The sequence below is a fragment of the Melospiza melodia genome, chromosome 2 (genome assembly GCF_035770615.1).
Source record: "Melospiza melodia melodia isolate bMelMel2 chromosome 2, bMelMel2.pri, whole genome shotgun sequence".
Classification (NCBI taxonomy): domain Eukaryota; kingdom Metazoa; phylum Chordata; class Aves; order Passeriformes; family Passerellidae; genus Melospiza; species Melospiza melodia.
In genome coordinates, this window is record NC_086195.1 from 102318515 (window position 1) to 102337107 (window position 18593).

Genomic DNA, 18593 nt, shown 5'->3' on the forward strand with positions numbered 1-18593 from the left:
TGTATGGGAAGGAGGGAAAAGAGTGTATAAACAAAAATACATGCCATATACACAAAATTAGATTTATAAATCACATCTCAAACAGGTGCTTTACAATTAAAGGAAAAGACAAAACCATAGAAACCCATTTGCTGTTTTTTAAAGAGACCAAGGTTGAATTCCCAGCTTTCTGCCTTTTTTGTAGATGATCACTATCTTTAAGTTCTGCCAGACAGTGTAATTTTGATGTCTAACTGCAGCTACTCAAGCTTGCTGGGAAAGCACCCACTATTTTTTGAAACTATAAGTGAGAATTTTTGGCTTGAATATATGCTGGGTAAATAAAAAGCATTAATTTCTTTAGCTTCAAGTCTCTCCTGTAAACTGCACATGTTCCCTCTTAACCTCTGTCATCCCACCACTAAACCATTTTAGCAGCAACCCCCACAAACCCACCCCTGCTGCCAGACAGGAGCTTCCCACAGCAGTTCCCTTTTCTGCTGGATCCCAGAGTGCCCACCAGCTTCATCACAATCACTACACAGCCCTAGGCACCGCTGGCCTGACCTGATTCTTCCTTTCCTGCTCCCACCAACACAGCAGTGCTGCTATGTTCCCACACACCAGCACTAGAAAAGCTCAGCTTGTATCTAACAAGGGTTGAGCTCACAGCATTTCTCCACATTCATTCAAATATATTCCCAGACCTGGCACACAAAGCACTTGGAGCTCCCCTCTCTGTATTTCAGGGGAATACAGTGCTTATTAAAAGCTGTTTGCTCAGTCTCAGCATTAGCAAGGAAAGGAGACAGCAGCCTGAGAGCAATTTTAGGAACAAAATCAGTATTCTGCTTCAGAATCAGGTCCCCACTCTGCTTGTTACTCTGTTTTATAAGCAGGAAGAACAAAGCTGAAATATTTGAGACCAAAACCACAGAGTTTAACATTAAAAACATAGAGACTTTTTTTGGGGGGTCTGTCACCTGGGGGAGAAAACGAAAAAAAAGTAGAAAAGGAACCTGAATATAGAAATTTGAACTAGTTTGTGTCCCAGTATGTGTAGGTTTGTTTTGTTTGCTTTAAGCCTCACGGTTCTAAGCATTACCAATAATTTCTGAGCGCTTTCTCTTCTTAGCAATAAAGCAGAACATTGAACAGTGCATGTCCATCTTGCAACATGGACTGGGAAGTTTTTTAAGTTGGCTACAATCCCTCTCCAATGCAAGATCCACAGAACAGTGCTAAGCATATGGATTTATGACTATCCTAAAATCATAAGAACTATAGCACAAACTGTAAGTAGGCTTAGAGCAAAAACACACAAGCCTCCCAGCACAGCCTGGCTGGCAGTGGGGAACCTGGAAAGGTCTGCCCTGCCACAGTCAAACTGCCACCAGGGTCCATCTGAGTGACTGCATCCAAAAGCAGCTCAGGAAGGTTTATTTCATATTGCAGTGTGGGCACACACACACAAATCAGTACCAGAATAAGCAAAGAGGTTCATAAAAACATGGGAGTTTTATACACCACTTAAGCCTTTGAATTATGCACGGTCAGATTCATCAATAGGTCAGATATAACATTTTCTGTTATTACAATGATAAAGCTGATCTCATAGCAAGCTCCCATTTTGACAAAAATGCAGCTTCAGCTGTCATGGTACATCTAGAGCTGTTGGCTGTTTGAAGTTTTACTGATGCAAATCTATTCACTCTCAAACTAGGAGACTGAATAGATTAACAAATTACATTTTCAGCTAGCTAAAAAAGTGATTTTTAAGTTTATCTGAGAAAGAGTTAGCAGCTGTTACCAGCACCGTCAAACAAACGTAATTCAGAAAAGGAAACAACTTCTTTTAAAGTGTCACAGTTTTAAAATAAAAATGGAGCAGTCAAAATTATTTCCTGTATATATTTCACACTATTAAGCTACCTGTTATCAATAAAATCAGTGATATCTGGAACTTCAGTTAATTGATACAAACTTCATACACTGTTCAGTGTACTTTTTTATAGTGACATACATCCATGAATATCTATGGTTTTCTTCTTCTGTGATCAGGTGCTGCTATTTTCTTCTCCTGAGGAACAAAACAGACTACAGGAAAAAAGCTAAAGCCAGATGTAGGCTTAAGACACATGCAGGATCAGCCAGTAGTTTAAACCCTGCCCTGAAGGGTATGTTTGGGTATCATCAGCTTTGTTACTGATTCAATACATGTCTTTACATGTTTAATGGGGAACCAAGTTTCTCAACAGTCAGAATTGGAAGAGTTACAATCAAATAGAGAGCCCAAATATGCTCACAGTCACACAGCCATACAGATTCATCTATTTGTTGATGACATTTGCATCAGCAGAGTAGCAGGATATGGCTGTGTATGAACAGAATGTTCACATTTCCTACTGCAAATTTGCATATGCACAGCTGACGTCCTGCACCTGAGCAGATGTGAGCACTGGGGCTCAGCTGACACAGCAGAACGACAGAGGCTCCTATTGTTCAGGAAATGCCTTGGAAATGCTCTGATGAAATGGTCAGGATCATCAATAAATACTCACCAGAGACTCACTTGCACACTGGAACACATAGCAAATATACTGGCTTAACCCAGATTCCACAGATTCTCGGCAAATGAAACCAAAGTGATCAACGTGTTTTATACCCTAAAAGAATTTTAAAACAGCATTAGTGGACTATTTTGTAAACAAGTATAGTTTCCAAAAATTTGAATAATTATAAATGCATACCCCCAATGTTCTATTTTACAAGTAGTATAATTCTATTTAAATTGCTTTTTGTATTTAAGTTATATTAAGATCTTTATATAATTAAACCCAAAGTTATCCAGCAATAAATCTGGACCAAATTTATACCATCAGCAAAACTGAATTTTCGGGGAAGCAAACTAAAGACTGCTGGGTTGCATTTGGAATTGCCTCCACAGTGAAAATTTAATTTTATAAGCCATGCTAAAACACAGGATTGGAGAAGTATCAGGGTACGAGCAGACTCTTGCTTTCCTGTGTTAGAACTACACAAAAAAAAAAATCCCAAAAGCCAAAAAAAAACCCAAAAGAAAACAAAAACCCCAAAACAACAACAAAAACAAAGCAAAAAAACCCCAAACCAAAAAAACCCAAAACCTAAAAAAAACACAGACAAACAAAAAAACCCACAAAAACGAGGGAATAAGTGGCAACCTACAGAATTCCAACCAAATTCTGAAATAAATTCTTTGAGACTGAGTTACATACCAGAAGTTTCGAGACTTACTACACATTACTACTGACACTTTTTTCCAAGATCTAGTGTAACAGCTTGACAGGGAACGCTGTCTTGCTAAAAACAGCACTGAGAAGATCAAAGACAGCTGCTTCCTAAGAAGCACTATATTCCCAGTCTCAATTCATGGAACATGACTCACTATTGTTAAAGTTTTTGCCACTGTTTTTATTATCTGAGTATGGAAATAGTAGATTTTCTCCAAATGAAAGCCTAATCTCTCAGGTTCAAATACAACAAAAATCAGAACACAGTTCTTGGATCCATCTCCAAAGAAAACACCTATACCATAAAAGAGAGGAGGAGGCAAAGCAACTTGCCTGTCACTACAGAAAACACTCTAGACAAAATTGGAAATCCAGTATGTGACAAACTGAACATATTGTCACTACACACTGTTGTTTTTAAAAACAAAATTCCAAAAGTCACTTTTGTACCACATAAAACTTAAGAGGTGCAGAGGGTTGTTAAGATGACACAAATGGCATTAGCTGAACCATAGTCCAACTAATCTTGACTTCATTTTCTCGTGACAGATGAAGTCTTCAAAAGCATAAAATAAAAAAGGTCAGATGTATACACATGTTGATCTACATAACAGTGAAGTGTTGAGCTCTGTTTTGCAAGAAAACAATTATTAAAGGTGGTTTGGTGAGATGCCAGGTCCCTCCTTTCTGACAGTGCCTGAACAAGTCTACTGCTGTCCTGACTTCTCAGTCTCGACAGGAGAACATTTGAGGGGGGAGACAGATGTGACACTTGCCCTACTGAAACACAAATAGGACAGCATGTTCCTAAATCAACAGCACTTCCATTATATTTCTTTAAGATGGTGGCTTTAAGAGGTCATGACAACAGAGCCAAGTTTTCTGTTGTTCTGGGTTCCCTCAAGGGGAAGGCTCCAACAAAAAAACTTCTAAAGCTATTTGATATCTGAGTTTAGACTGCAAACACAGAGGTTTATCATCAATTATGTCTGCTGCTTGACAATTATAAGGAGTGTGGATAATTACATGAATGCAGCAGCTCAACCATGCTTAAGCTATAGGATAAAAAATACCTTTATTAGACCAGACTAAGAGAATCCAGAATGCCAACTGGCAATAACATCTCCTTTTCATTGTTTGTGAAGTTTGGAAGGACAAATATTCCTAAGCCACAGTCCCACAATACATAGTAAATCACTGCCCTATAAATCTGTAACAGAGAAGCCGTGGGGCTAGCACCAAGTTCTTAAAGGAAGTACTGATGAAGTTTATGCAACCAATGCTTAGTCTTGAACAAATTAATATTTTATTTCTATTGAATGCAAAGCCCTCTCGACTTCTCTAAAGTAACGGTTTCACATAAAAAAAAACTAAAAAAAAAACCTAATAAAAACAAACAAAATCCTCCGAGTATTATGACTGTCTCTTTGAGTTATTCATGAATGTAAAGTAACAGAAGCTTTGCTCCAAATGAAAGTGAAGAGGTGGAATGAAAAACACATCCAAAGTCCAACACACAGAATTACCTGACACTATTTATTGTACAAAGTTATTTTCCTGAAGGAAAGCTGGGCCTTGAAGGTTTTCCATGGTCTTACTGGTCGCCATACTTTAAAGTCAGCAGATAAAAGGTTGTTCCAGCTTAGGACTGTTTTGTTTGACTATTTTAAGTTTGTATATAAAACCTAGGAGCCCAGTACCTAAAGTTGATGTGTCACTTCAGTACACCCAAAAAGCAGGAGAAGATCCAAGTCATCTACAAATTCTACTTTCCATACCTCTGCTTTAATATCATTTTGATCTGTATTTATTATAAAGCTATTACCACATTGTTTGATTATATTGTCCCATTCTGTATTTGCATCAGCTTTTTTCCTCTCTCAAAAGCAATACAAATTGTAGGTTAAATGCAGAGTCAATTTAAGGACCTGGACCTTTAGTTGGTAACTCAAGACTCTACTTGAGTTACAAGTATGCCTAATTCCTAATTTGTCTAAGCATTGGTAGCCCAGTCATGCAAGAGCAGACTGATTATTAGCATGAAAATGAATGCACTAGGGGGTAAAATACAGGTTTAGAGAATGACAAAAGCATACTTTAACTAGAATAATCATGTTTAAGTGTTGTGATGGTGTGGTGATGTGGCATAACAAATGAAGAGATAATAAAGTAAAACTTTAAACCAAAAAGTGTCACCAGTGCTGAACAAGAGCAAGATGGAAAGGTGAACATCTTAGCCTTGACATTTAACTTTACAAGAAATAATTACTTATTACTGAACATAGCTAGGTACACCTATCACCATATTCTCCAGAGAAAGTTATGCAGGTTATTCTGAAGGGTTGATTTGATGCTCTCCTCCTTTCATTCTGAAGGCTTTCAGGAACTTGTATGCTCAGAAATAAATAGTGCACTCAGAGCATCCTAAATGGAGATTAAACTGCTTCCAAAACATACTTAATACTCTCCCAAAGCAGAAATAGTTTGTACTTTGTTTGCTGATGAGTGATTAAAATTGCTGCTATTACACAGCTCAGACTGGTTATTTTGCACTCATATTTTCTGGACTTTTCTGGAAAAAGAATTCTACATTTCTTTTTTTCTCCTGCCTATAGACCAGCAAGGCAACACAGCTGAAGAACAAATAAAATCTTTTTCTCCTGATGATCTACACATTGCTTCTTATTAATGCTTACCTGAGAACATGAGGAGATATCTTTAAAATTCTTTTCAAACACAACAGATTTGGTATCTGGGCTGATGAGGTTAACTTCAAACCTTCCAACCTAAGGGAGAGAAAAATAAATCTAATTTATGACTGTCTCAGGGGTAGAGCATTTACAGCAACAAAAATGTCAGTATCTTGCCCTTTCTTGCTCACATAGAGTATCTTTTGGCACAACAGCTTACTCAGCAGGAATAAGGGTGCCAGGGTGCTGTAATTCTGCCCATGTTGAGTAAGAATATTTCAGCAAGTACAATACACTCAGCTGAATAACAAAAATTACTTGGAAAAAAACATAGCTTTTCTTCCCTTCCCCCATCCTTTTTCTTCAAGTTATTTTAGTCCAAAGATCACATGTTTGTCAGACAATACTAAAACCTTTAGGAAATAATGCGGCTAAATTAAAAGCTGGGGAAAAAATGGGAATTCTTGGTTTTTAAATAATACCATAGATTAGCTAAGAAACTAAGATGATACTTTTTGGTTTGTAGTAATTCCAAATGAGAAAAAGTAGCTTCTGCAGCAAACTACCTTTTAGCTTTCCCAAATTGCTTCTCAAGCCCATGGAATTTATTCTACAGACCTTGGATTTTTTCAGCTAAATCCTGTTCATTACTTGTGATAAGCTGTGGCTTTCTGAAGGGCAATGCATTCACTTCAGATAGCATTTCCCCAAGAGAATAAAAACAAGAATGATCCTTAAAACAAATGGAAAGACAAAATCCAGGCATTTAGCCCACTGTTATTTTAAGGTCCAAAGATTTTTCCTTTTATGGGTCACCTCCTTTATGTGTCCTTCTGCTTTCTCAAAACAAGTTTCAAAGATGTGAAATGCACTTCAGGCAAGAGAAGAAATAACCACTGGAGTCTGAAGGAAGAAGCTTTCAGTGCAGAGATGTTTGAATACTCATCTTGTAAAAAGGGGACATTAATACAAATTATCAAAAAGAGACTGGCTCAAACACAAAGCTGTGGAAGTCTCATGTGAAGTTTTTTCTTTTGAAGTGTACAAAAAAAAAGAGGCTTTGTTTGCATGGTAGCCTTCATTGATTCGTTTTTTGAAAGAATATTAATTTTTTTCAGCTAGGTTCTAAATATCACCAACTCACCAACACAATCCAGAACTGCACATAAAATATTTATTTCACTAAAAACTCTGCTCCTTTAAGTGATTACTCCATAAATAATTACTTTTTCTTAAAATTTGCCTGAGCTCATGAGTTGAGGTGAAAGTTCAGCTACTTGTGTTCCAATCATTTATGAACAGATACAAAAATATATTTATAACAAATCCCAAAGCCATACTGGATCCATATTACTTATCTTGCAAAACTTGTCTCAAAATGCACAGGGGAAGAAGATATGGTTCAAGAGCAACAGGAAGCTGCTCATCCTAGAGCCCACCTGGAACAACATTGTCCTGTTCTTCTCGGAGTCAGAGGGCTGGACGTGGCTGGGAGCACTGGCGTGTCTCCTGCGGGACTGTGTTTTCAGGTTGGTGTCGTGCACCCTCCTCTGCATCACTGCAGTGACACTGCTGCAGCGGGAGCGGAACTCCTGCTGCTCATCGAAGCCAGAGTCCTCCAAAATCCTCTCTGGAAAGCAGCCACGAGTGCTGGCCAGGTTGGTCAGGTTGGTCTGGCTGCCAATTGTAAACATTGCAGCACGCCCTGCTGTTGGGGGGCTGCTGGGGCTGTCCAGCTCCTCAAAAGGGCTGTCCAGAGGAGAAGCTGGCACATTTTCCTCACACAGGGGCAGGTCCAAACTTGACTCGTTATTGCGCTGCTCGTTTAGCAGTTTCAGGCGCTGGCGCTCGTGAAGGCTGAATTTCTCTATGCAGTCGTCAATCAGCGTGGAGGGAGCTTTCTTGTGAGCCACTGTCACCTTCCCACAGTATAAGACCTCAAATTTTTGAGAGTCATAGAAGGCATCTTCACTGTCCTTACTTGGTTTGGCATCTTCTTTCAGTGCTGCTTTAGAGACTTGTCTTATGCTGCTGATGACATCAGGAACCTGAGGGGACAGTGTGAAAGGCCTTTTTAGTAACCACAAATGAGACAGCAGAGACAGTGATGCATCAAGCATTTGTTAAGGTAAGTATTTACACAAGCTATTTCTTCAGCAGAGTGCCACAAGCTTCTTGGCAAAGAATATAAAATCAGTAAAGTCTAAATTGTGTATGGACAATTTATGTAGTGGAAGCAGAGCAAATAATTTCTAATTTTTTTCCTGGAATGTCTCCCAGTACATAAGGTTTTAAATTACCAGAAGGTCGATTGGCAAATGTTCACATTCTTTTTTTTTTTGCTTGTTTTTACTGAGACTCCCTTCTCTTTCCCATTGTCCTCTGCCCACATTGGCATGTTTTACTGCTGTGCTCTGTAAAGGGTCATCACTGCTCCTTTGTTTTTATTTTGCAGAGACACTTATTCTATTCTTAAGACTTTCAGGAACAGTTTTGTGGACAAGAGACCAGCAATCTCCATCAGTTTCAACTGACAGAGTTGAAACTGCATTAGATCTCACTTATTATCAACTATAAAACATGTACAACTGCATTAGATCTCACTTATTATCAACTATAAAAACCTTGCCTCATCCATCCTGTGACACAGTTCACCTTAAGGTCACACTTCCCTGCTGCCTCAGTCATTGTGCCATAAAGCAGCACACACAAATCTCTCTCCTCTGCACAGACCCCTGCTATACCCTGTAGGGCCAAACTACACAACTCCAGAAGAAATTCACAATTGCAGACCTGTGCCATACAGTCTTTCAAAGACACCTGGTTCTTCCTCCATTTTATGCCAATCACCCTGGGAGGAGTCTGCTTAAAGTATCGACATATTTAACATGTGAGCTCATTTTTCATTTTGGCTTCACAAAAGAAAACAAGGACTTTCCCAACTCTACTAACAGCAGATCAAAGTGGTAATAGTTGCCCTTTTGACAGTACCTATTCTTCTGAACCACACCCTCTTTCCCACATGTCCCACAGGTATTTTCTCTAGAAGTATAATGAATGGCATCACACTACATGCATTGGGGAAGTTACTAGTGACAATGAGATGGAGAGAATATCAATCCAATTTTCTTTGCAAGAGAAATCAGTTCTCAACATTCAACTAATCCAATATAATCTATGATCAATCACCAGTTTTTGTATTCTATACAGCTTCCCACTACAATATTTGATATTTATCAACAGTTTTTGTATTCTATACAGCTTCCCACTACAATATTTGATATTTATCAACAGTTTTTGTATTCTATACAGCTTCCCACTACAATATTTGATATTTTTCAAATAATTTTTCTATTAAAAGAAGGTAACCTTAAAGTCACACCTTAAATAATCCATGCTTTCTACAGTATCTCTTTCTTTCAGTCACATGATACCAGCTGAAGCTTGCCACTGAGGCAGCAATCTCATCTACCAACACTTCTGCAAGTCAGAGTGGAAAATTACCTCATCTTAATCCCCATCTCCCATTACACACTCCTCATCCCTTGGGCATTCAACTCAAATCTGCTTCCAGTTCATTTATTGCAAAATGAAGTTCAATTACCCTAAGGTCTGCTGACCTTTTGGCTTCTATCCCTTTAGACGTCACCATCATCTCAGTTTGCAGTGGGGCTAAAAGCCAAGTCTAGATCTGGCACAGACACCAGAGTGGAACTGTTCTTCCCTCATTTTCACTGCCAGGCTGCTTTACCATCACCCAAGGTGCACTTCCTCCCAGCCATGGCAGTTCAGCTGGACATGCAAAGTCCTCAACTTGCACTTGCCTGTTTGCTCTTTTTCCACTCATTGGTCTCTTATTCTCTCTATGGCCTAGAAAGAAGCTCTAGAGATTAAATTCCTTAGTTCTCTATTTTAACAAAATTCACAAACTAGCTACCTTTTAATTAAAATTTCCCTTTTTAGAATCCAGAAGCTGTTACAGGGCAACTCACATATATTTCTATTCAAAGTGCAGTGACAAATGATAATTCTATTCAAAATACATAAAATTTTACACACAATCAACTAGAGTAACCACTGTCAGCTGTCTAATCAGCAATTTAATTTTTTTTTAGAACTGTACCATCATTTCCACTCCAATAACTGGGTTCTTCCTCCTGCTCATCACCTCTAAGACAAAAAACTGGATAAACCCACACATCCTTCCCCCTCTCTCCCCCAGCCAATGTCCCAATAGGCTGGGGATAAGACACTACCAATTCTACCCCAACAGTAATAGCCATCCATTCCCTCTTCTGTCAGAGATCTCCCTCACAAATGCCCAGAGTTTTAAGTAATTGCAATTTTACTTAGAAAAACCCGCAACCCTGCCATTTATCACTTTTATTTCCAGATTGTGTATGCTCTTCAGACACTAGTATTTCAACTACAACTATTATTTCAGTATCTCTGCTCTTTAAAAGGCTTTTGCAATACATAAATTCCTACAGTATTTCCACTTGTGCATAGAGGGACCCTAGCATTAGAGCAGGGGTTTCAGCTCATACAGCCCAAACAATCCTCATTCCCTGTTTTGTTTAGGTAAACTTTTTTTACAGGCTACACTATTTTTTTTGGGTGTTCCCTCATTAGGATTCATTTTTTTTCTTCTTTTCAATCTACAGACAGATCAAAACAAAATATCAAAGTGAACATTTTGGGACCTGTTTAATCTCTGTAGATACAAATACTTTTCTTATATACAGATGAAAAGAAGCACAATGTAATGCAATACAGGGATGTCACAATTGATAAGTAATATCTGTCAGACAGCCCAGAACCAGTTCCAGATGCTTGTTAGCTGTTTCATGGGTACTCTCACTAGCATGGTGTAAAAGACAGCTTCAAGTATAACATTCAAGACCGATACTAACATTGCCAGGCTATGAGTCGTGCACGTGAATTTTACTGGTCTTTAGTGTACAGGAGTAACTGTGTGCTGCTGCTGATGTCCTCAATGACTGACAATGTGCCAGCCTGTGCTGTTAGATCTGATCCTCTTCACTCTCAGAATGACTCTTTCTTACGAAGAACCAAAAGCTACTTCTGAGATGTACCTAATCAAAGTAGTGTTTTCATGTAAAGATTTGACTTTGAGTAAAAATCCCTAAGTGGGATCAAGTGGAGTATAACAACATATCACATCTGTGTTTTCCTGAAAGGCAAGATGCAGAAAAAGTTACATAATTATCAATCACACATCCCAGCATGGCCTTTTACACATTTCTTTGACATATACCATTGGGTTTTGACATTTTGCTTCTCTGTGTATCAAGAAACCTCAATCAAAAATTTCACCATCGAAGTTGTGTAACTTTTGGATGTGGATATTAGCTTATTATTTCTAAATGTCAAAATTGCAGGGCAAAGTTAGACAAGATAATAAGCAGAATGGAGCTTTTAAAATACTGAATTACCTGGATGAAAATCCTTAACTACTTTTAGAAATCAGTTTAGGAATATTAAGATGATACAGACTCCTGCAACAGGCAAAATTTACAAAATGTGTTTCCAAGTTCTAGTATTTCCCTGCAGAAGTCTCATTAAATTAAGCAGCCAGAGGGGAGAAATGGGATTCTTACTCATGAAACCCACAGGGCCATTGACAATCTTTCGGGACATCTACTACCAGCTGTTACAATAGGGCAAAATTAAAAGGTTAAATGAGTTATTGTATAGGTTTTCAGTATTCACCTGAATATAAAGAAATTAAATCCTTAAAATGTTTAAGCAATCGATCTATTTAACATATTCAGATTTCTTTTTCAAGCCTTGAAGTAGGCTTAGGTACATCAAGAAGAAAGACTGGATGAGACAGAGCTATACAGTGTATTCTCAGGGAGAGAGAAGCACACTTCCAGCCCAAACAAACCCTGTGGTGGGGCAATTCAAGATACCTTAATTCTCCCAGACTTTTCCCCTCCCAAATCCCATAATCTGGAGGCCTATCATCTTTTTCCAAATATTGTTGGGGAGAAGGAAATTACTATGTTCCAAAGGGAGTTGCACAGGGCTTCTCAGTCCAGACAGGTAGGAGCTGATGGTGTAGTGCTGGTACACCAGCTCTCAAATGCAGAAACATAATGTAGAGCATTATTATAGGTTTTATTCATGAAGTTTCCCTATACTGCTGAGTAGCAGCAGACTGTTCCATGAATCAGAGCAAGGAAATCACCCCCCACCCCTATACACCTCCTCAAATGTGCTGGAACAGCACACAAAGCTTTCTCTAATGCAGTAGTGAGCTCATGCTTGAACAGCAATAGGCACACTGAACCTTCTCAGGTATTAATAACCTGAAACCAAACAAAATGGATCTGAGAGCTTCAGGAGAGCATTCTCCCCCTCCAGGATGTCAAGATCATCCATGCCTGTCAGGAAGAAACAGCAAATGTGTACTTTAAGACCCCTGAAAAAGTGCTCACAGTAACTCAATCTCTGAACAGAGCCAAGAGAACTCAAGAGTAGAAATTCTTCCTCAGGCCTGTTCCAAACCATGCCCCCAAATGCAAGAGGCCAATAAGACAAGGATGGACAGTGGGTACCATAAGTACAAAACTAAACCTGTGATACTAGTTTGGTTCTCCAGTGTGAACAACACTAAAAAACTTGGTTGAGAAAAAAGAAACACAAAAACCGAACCCCAATACCAAAACCAACCAAACAAGACTGCAACGTAAGAGGCAAGTAACAAGTGCTCTATAATATCACTGAAGAGACAATATTTTCGTCCAGGGAAATATATTTGATCTACTAAGAGTAATTACAGAAAAAAAAAAAAACAACCACACACTTGGGAACCAACATCAAATTTTTGATTCACATTCGAGTAACCTAAGATTGTATGAAACAGTTGTCACCCAAAGTGACCAGATTCAATGTGATGCGATGCAAAAAGGAAAAGTTAGCTGCACTCAAATGAGAACAGGTGGCACTGGCCAAGCTCTGCATCACCTACAATTACATCCTGATCTGAAAAAGCAACATAATAAATAAAGCATGACACTGATACAAAATTTGTTTACCACAGGCAGTAGAGTTTTAATAGTCGAAACTAATGGCAGCACGAGTTTTAGCCAGATAATCCCCAATCTCCTCTATTTCTCACACCTATGATCTTGCTTAAAGACCTTTGGCCAGGTACTATAGAATAAGGTGGCAGCACATTCCTGCTCTGCAATTCTAGGGCTACATGTAGTTCTGTCCCTTGTGACTAGACCTGCAACAGTGTTAATTCATAAAGGAGAGCAAACAGCTTCCACATGCATGGGAAGCACACTGCACAAAGGGCATGTGATTAGTACTGCCAAGAAATTTTCTACAGGACACTTCACTGTGTTCTACACAGAATAGTATCTTCATGTTAGAAAGGAACATCACTCTAACTGATATAAGGAATGCAAGGTCTTTCCTCTGAACAAAGTGTAGAATAAAACCAAAGGGAGGACTGCAGAAAAATAATTACCACCAAATTCACCTCATGTCATGTAAAAGCTTTTGCTAAAATTAATTCCAACTGCCACAACCCTTAAAACCTCAAAAACAGAACTTCAGTTATGAGTCTTTATCACCAGTATCTTTAAGTTGCAAAATAGAGAGACTGTTGAGCCCACTAAATCATGCCTGATGCAGAAGAACAATAGCACATTTTGTCACAAGTCTAGAAAGGGCAGAGCATCTCCATTGTAACACTACATGCTTTCTTGAACAGCAGTGACAGAAGTGGAAGCATTAAAAACAACCAAAAAACCAACCCTTTGAATTTACAAGAGCTTCCAGAGAACAAAGGTGGATGTCCCCTTTTGGCTGGAGGGATAACTTTCAAATGCATCCCTCTGTAATTACTGAGCAGTACTTTCAATTTTAATCCAAACTTAGAACTTGAATGCTATGGATATTGCAAAGAACAACAAAATTCACTGGCTGGATTCCATTATTTCCACAAATGAACAGAATTTCACTGTGCAGAGAAGCTGCAGCTTGTCCTAATTTGTGCCTAACTTCCAGATGAAAAACTTAAGTCTGGAAATTATTAACAAAGCAAAGTTCCTCTTCATACCATAAAGCTTATAAACACAAGAGCAACTGTGAAGTACTAATCTAACAAACATGCCTAACAAATGTGGCTACTTCGTGACAGCATTTCTAGCAAGGCAATTACTTACAAGACAAGGAAAAAGCTCAACCCCTCTCATTCCATCACCATACAAAGTGCAGTGGCAGATCCCTTCCACTGTATGAAGAGATGGGAGCTGAATGAACCTCCCACACACACCACAGGAGCAGACAGTACCTTCTGGTGGGAGATCCAGCTCAGAAGCAGAGGCATGTCCAAGCAGAGCTGTCACCAAACCTGTGTCATGAACACCAAGACTCAGGATAAGAAAGTGCAGAAAGGATTCCCCTCTCACAAAGGGCTGGCAGAGCTGTGACAGCACTTCCTCAGGCTCGCTTCATGATATCACAGCAGAGCCAGAAATCCGTGCAGCCGCCGTTATTCTTCAAAAGCCAAGTATTTCCTGACTTGGGGCTGGAAGCATCCGCACTGCTGGATTTGAATAATGCACTCCACTCATCATCAAGCTATGTACACTTAAAAACAAGCAAAAGAGAAACAGGATACTGCTCAGAAATCAACACCCTGTGCTTTGCTAAGTACTGGGAGTTTGACATCTGTCAATAAGAAAGTAACACAATGTGAGAAAAAATTAGGAGCAGTTGGAATGAGTCTCCTTTAGTCAGTGTTAACTTGCATATCCACAAGATAGGAGAACCCAGCCAGAGCAGTGAAACAGAGACAAAACAAGCTGTGTATCATATCCTGCTATGTACCAGGCATTTGTCAAGGAGGCAAAGCTCTTATCTTAAAAAAACCCACAACCAAATGCCAGCCAAAGTGCAGATATCTGTAACTATTCTCAACTAGAAAGAAGGGTGGGAGAGGAAAAAAAATGGTTTTCCTTTAACTGCTATAAATGTTTTTACTGCCATCCAGTTAGTCCAGTGCCGATCATTCAGACCTGTTGTACTTCTAAAACTGCTGCATTCTGCTGCTTTCCACTCTGCTGACAGAGCTCCACTTCCCAGTTTTCACCATTAAAAATGCATCTTTCCAATAAAAAGATAAAAGACCAGCCTGATGTCATTCAACTTATGCAGTCACACAAGCAATTTGCTGACTTTGTTTATGCTAGAGGTATTTAGAAACTAGAACAGAAGAATCTGCCTCCATCAGCTGACTTACTGCTGAAGGAATACTGATATCTTTGTTTTTACAGAAATAAGGAGGATTTTCAGCCAAGAAAAATGCTGTCCCAAAGAGAAAGGAGTAACAGCCAAATTACTAAGCATTTCTATATCCCATCTGCACTTACTGTACAGTCTAAAAATAACAGTTTAGAAAACTCCAAGTCAGGTTCTCAGCAGGCAGTAATAAGCATCTGCCATCAACTCCAAATCATTCTGCTGTATGTCTGGGCCAACACAACATAACACAAGCCCAGTAGCAGAAAGCTGGAACACAGGGGCTGGCAAAGAAACTTTCAGTGAAAGCAGTTTTTGGAGCTTCAAGCTAGCTGCCATCCTTGGCTGCTAGTGCTTTCACATTTCTTCTCTACAGGCTCATAGATTCAGCCTAAGCTTAAAGCATCAGAAAACACATTAAAGGATTTATTACCTAGAGGAATATTAAAGGATTGCATGGAATAAAGTTTTCCTTTCAGGAGACAGTCTTCCTCCTATTTGCCTGGCCTATATTTTTCCCAGATGACTGGTCAAGACCCAGCTATGTTTGCTTCTCAAGAGCTGCTGCAGAGCAGTGCATGTATTTTGCTCTGACATTCAGCCTCATGCCACATACTGGGGAGATCACATACTCCTGCCAAAGGCAAAGCTGAAGACTACTATTACACCACCCTAAAGAGAGATCTTTTTTTACATAGGTAAGCTAAAATGAAATCAAATTCAGTTTTCAAAATAATTCTTATTCAAGACCAACCCAGGAATTACTTACACTGATGAGTTTTGATACAGTCAACAAGCAGAAAAAAGTACCAGGCTCACACAGCACACATTTAGCAAACCATCACAGCAGTTAATTTGCAGCTGGAAACTTGTGGATCACCTAACACATTCCGTGTGCTACACACACACACACAAGGTGCTTCTATGCCAAATATCCAAATTTAAATAAGCAGCATAATGATAGACGGTGGATCAAGTTACTTAACAGAAAAGAATATCTAAGAGTTACAAGATGGTTTAGATGCCTGAGCAGACAATAGGTGCCTTTCCTCATTCAAGCACTTGACAGTGGTGCTTGGTTGAGAAAAAAAAAAAGAAAAAAAAAGAAACCAAAAAACCAAACCCCAATACCAAAACCAACCAAACAAGACTGCAATGTAAGAGGCAAGTAACAAGTGCTCTATAATGACACTGAAGAGGCAATATTTTGCCTATCCAAGAACTTCAGGGATGGCAGTGACAGCACAGCCAGACACAAGAGGAGCAGTGCAAGGAAGGCTCTGCACTCAGCATTTTGCTCCTATGTCTAGGCCAGTCAGGCTTGATGCTTTTCCACCTTTCAGATACAGCTCAAATTCACTCAGCTTGAGTACTCTGCAACCCACAGAAGTGTCAGTATAGAGGTCTCATGATGATCCTTATGCTCTTGAATATGTAGATTAGTAAAACAATTCATTTCATCCACCAATTTCATACTTTGAGCATATGCAAGTTTGTTTCCAAGTTTAGGACACAGTTCCCAGGGAAAGACTTAGCAAAGTACAGCTTGCTTGGAACAGCAGCTCTTTACCCACGTTCTTACAAGCTACAAAAGTACAAATTCAGACATTAGCTAGGAATTTTCTCCTGAAAACTGTGTGTCAGCTTAACTTGGCACTTCTAGTAAGAGGTTTATTAAATATGTTGTTTTTAAAACTCCATAATGTTTAACACATACCCTATTTTTAAAAGGGCTTGCCTGAGAAGATAAGGCTGTCACGTGGACAGTCCCAAACAATTAATACATTCTCTGCATTCATTTCCTTTTGAGGGGGTGGGAGGAAAAGTTGGAGAGCTCATTGAAGTATTTTGCCCATTTATGGTCACTATCTACTCCAATACAGATCAGAAGCTCATGAACTTCATTTTAGCAGATTTAAAGTGGCAATACTGAAATAAATGCTCCATGCACCAATTTTAAGAAGTTGGAAATTTTTTAATTCTGTAGCTTCAGCTAGAAGTACTCAAGATTTTAAATTTAAAATATTAACTAACACGTTGATTCACTATGAAATGAACACACTTTGGTCTGGTTTTCCCTAGCCAAGAAACCAAGATCAAGATCTCCTGAGCCAAGAGATCAAGATTTCCTACATGGCAGATCATGAAGAGCCCTAAAGTGAGCATCATCCCAGATTTGGTTAAAACTTGCCATGATACCCATGGATGACAACACATTTATAACTCATTCACTACAATAACCACTTTCTTCTATTATCACTGAAGAAGAAGATCGTGTTTTAATTCAGTGCTGGCTCTGGGAGATGGGAAAAGTTAGATTTTCTTCAGTCTAGCAGATGTGGGTATACTTGATCCAAAAAGTCAGGCACTGCAATAACTTCTTGCTCCCTTAATGAGGCTAGAAATTCCTCAATGACTTGAAACCAAGGAGTTCCTTCTTTCCCTATTTGATGTTTCCTCACAAACTCTCAACTGCAGTGGGAGGTTTCAGACTACAAACTTTTTTTTTTTTAAAGGTTCTGCTTACAGAAGGTTGGACACCAAGAGCAGTTTCATGCAGCAGGTGATACTGTGGCAGAGACAAAAAGTGTTAAAAGAGTTCAAGGTTCCTTTTGTCACAAGAACATTCATTAAAAAACTGTGAAAGACAAATGCACATGATTCATCAATGTGGACAGAGTATAAATAAAGTATAAAGAAAACAGCTTGCAACCTAGTAGCATTTCAACAGTTCTGTCATCACTGCCAAGTAATGTTCAATAGTTTTCTAGTACTTTGGAAACACATCTGCACACGTTCCAGCTTGTCTGCTAATCTCACAGTTCACAAGAGCAGCTGCCTTGTCTTGTGACAGTATCAAATGCCTGAGCAACCAGCAGCACAATTAACTCTTCCCAGATAACAACCAGCAAAGAACCCAAGCATAAACACAGCAAGGAAGGATTTCAAAGCCATACTCATCCAGATGCTGAATTACCAACTGCTTTGAAATGAGGTGCTGGGAGCTTTCACCTAACTAGACTTCCTTCAGCACCAAAGTCTTGAACTATGACTTTGCCTAGGAGTCAGGGGAATAATGAATACCACACCTGAAGGCAAAGTTAGCACAGGACAAAGCATTGACTACTGCTCTCCCTGGGAGTCACATTAGTCTAATCTTGTCAATCTCTAACTGCTTAAAATATTAAGATTTCGTCAGCTTGTCAGTCGCTGTAAAGAGAATTAAATAATTAGGTAGTTACAGTATTCAAATGTAAATCCAGACAGACAGCTGGATGGGGAAGTATTTCAAATTTAATAGCTGAAAGTAATTAAATGCACGGTCCTTTTACATTTTGACATAGAGAAATTCTAAAAGAGCTACAGATTT

General features: G+C 39.0%; 1 protein-coding gene across 2 annotated transcripts in view; it reads right to left on the reverse strand.

Annotated features, from left to right (window-relative positions):
* The window catches only part of TBC1D4 (TBC1 domain family member 4), a 99335-nt gene that overhangs the window by 34814 nt on the left and 45928 nt on the right, over positions 1-18593 (reverse strand). For both annotated transcript variants that reach the window (XM_063149443.1, XM_063149442.1), the window contains exons 2-4: positions 7381-7989; positions 5948-6037; positions 2541-2645 (exon numbers count right to left, since the gene is read on the reverse strand). In XM_063149443.1, coding sequence (XP_063005513.1) covers positions 2541-2645; positions 5948-6037; positions 7381-7989 — 804 coding nt within the window. The remainder of the gene's footprint in view (positions 1-2540; positions 2646-5947; positions 6038-7380; positions 7990-18593) is intronic.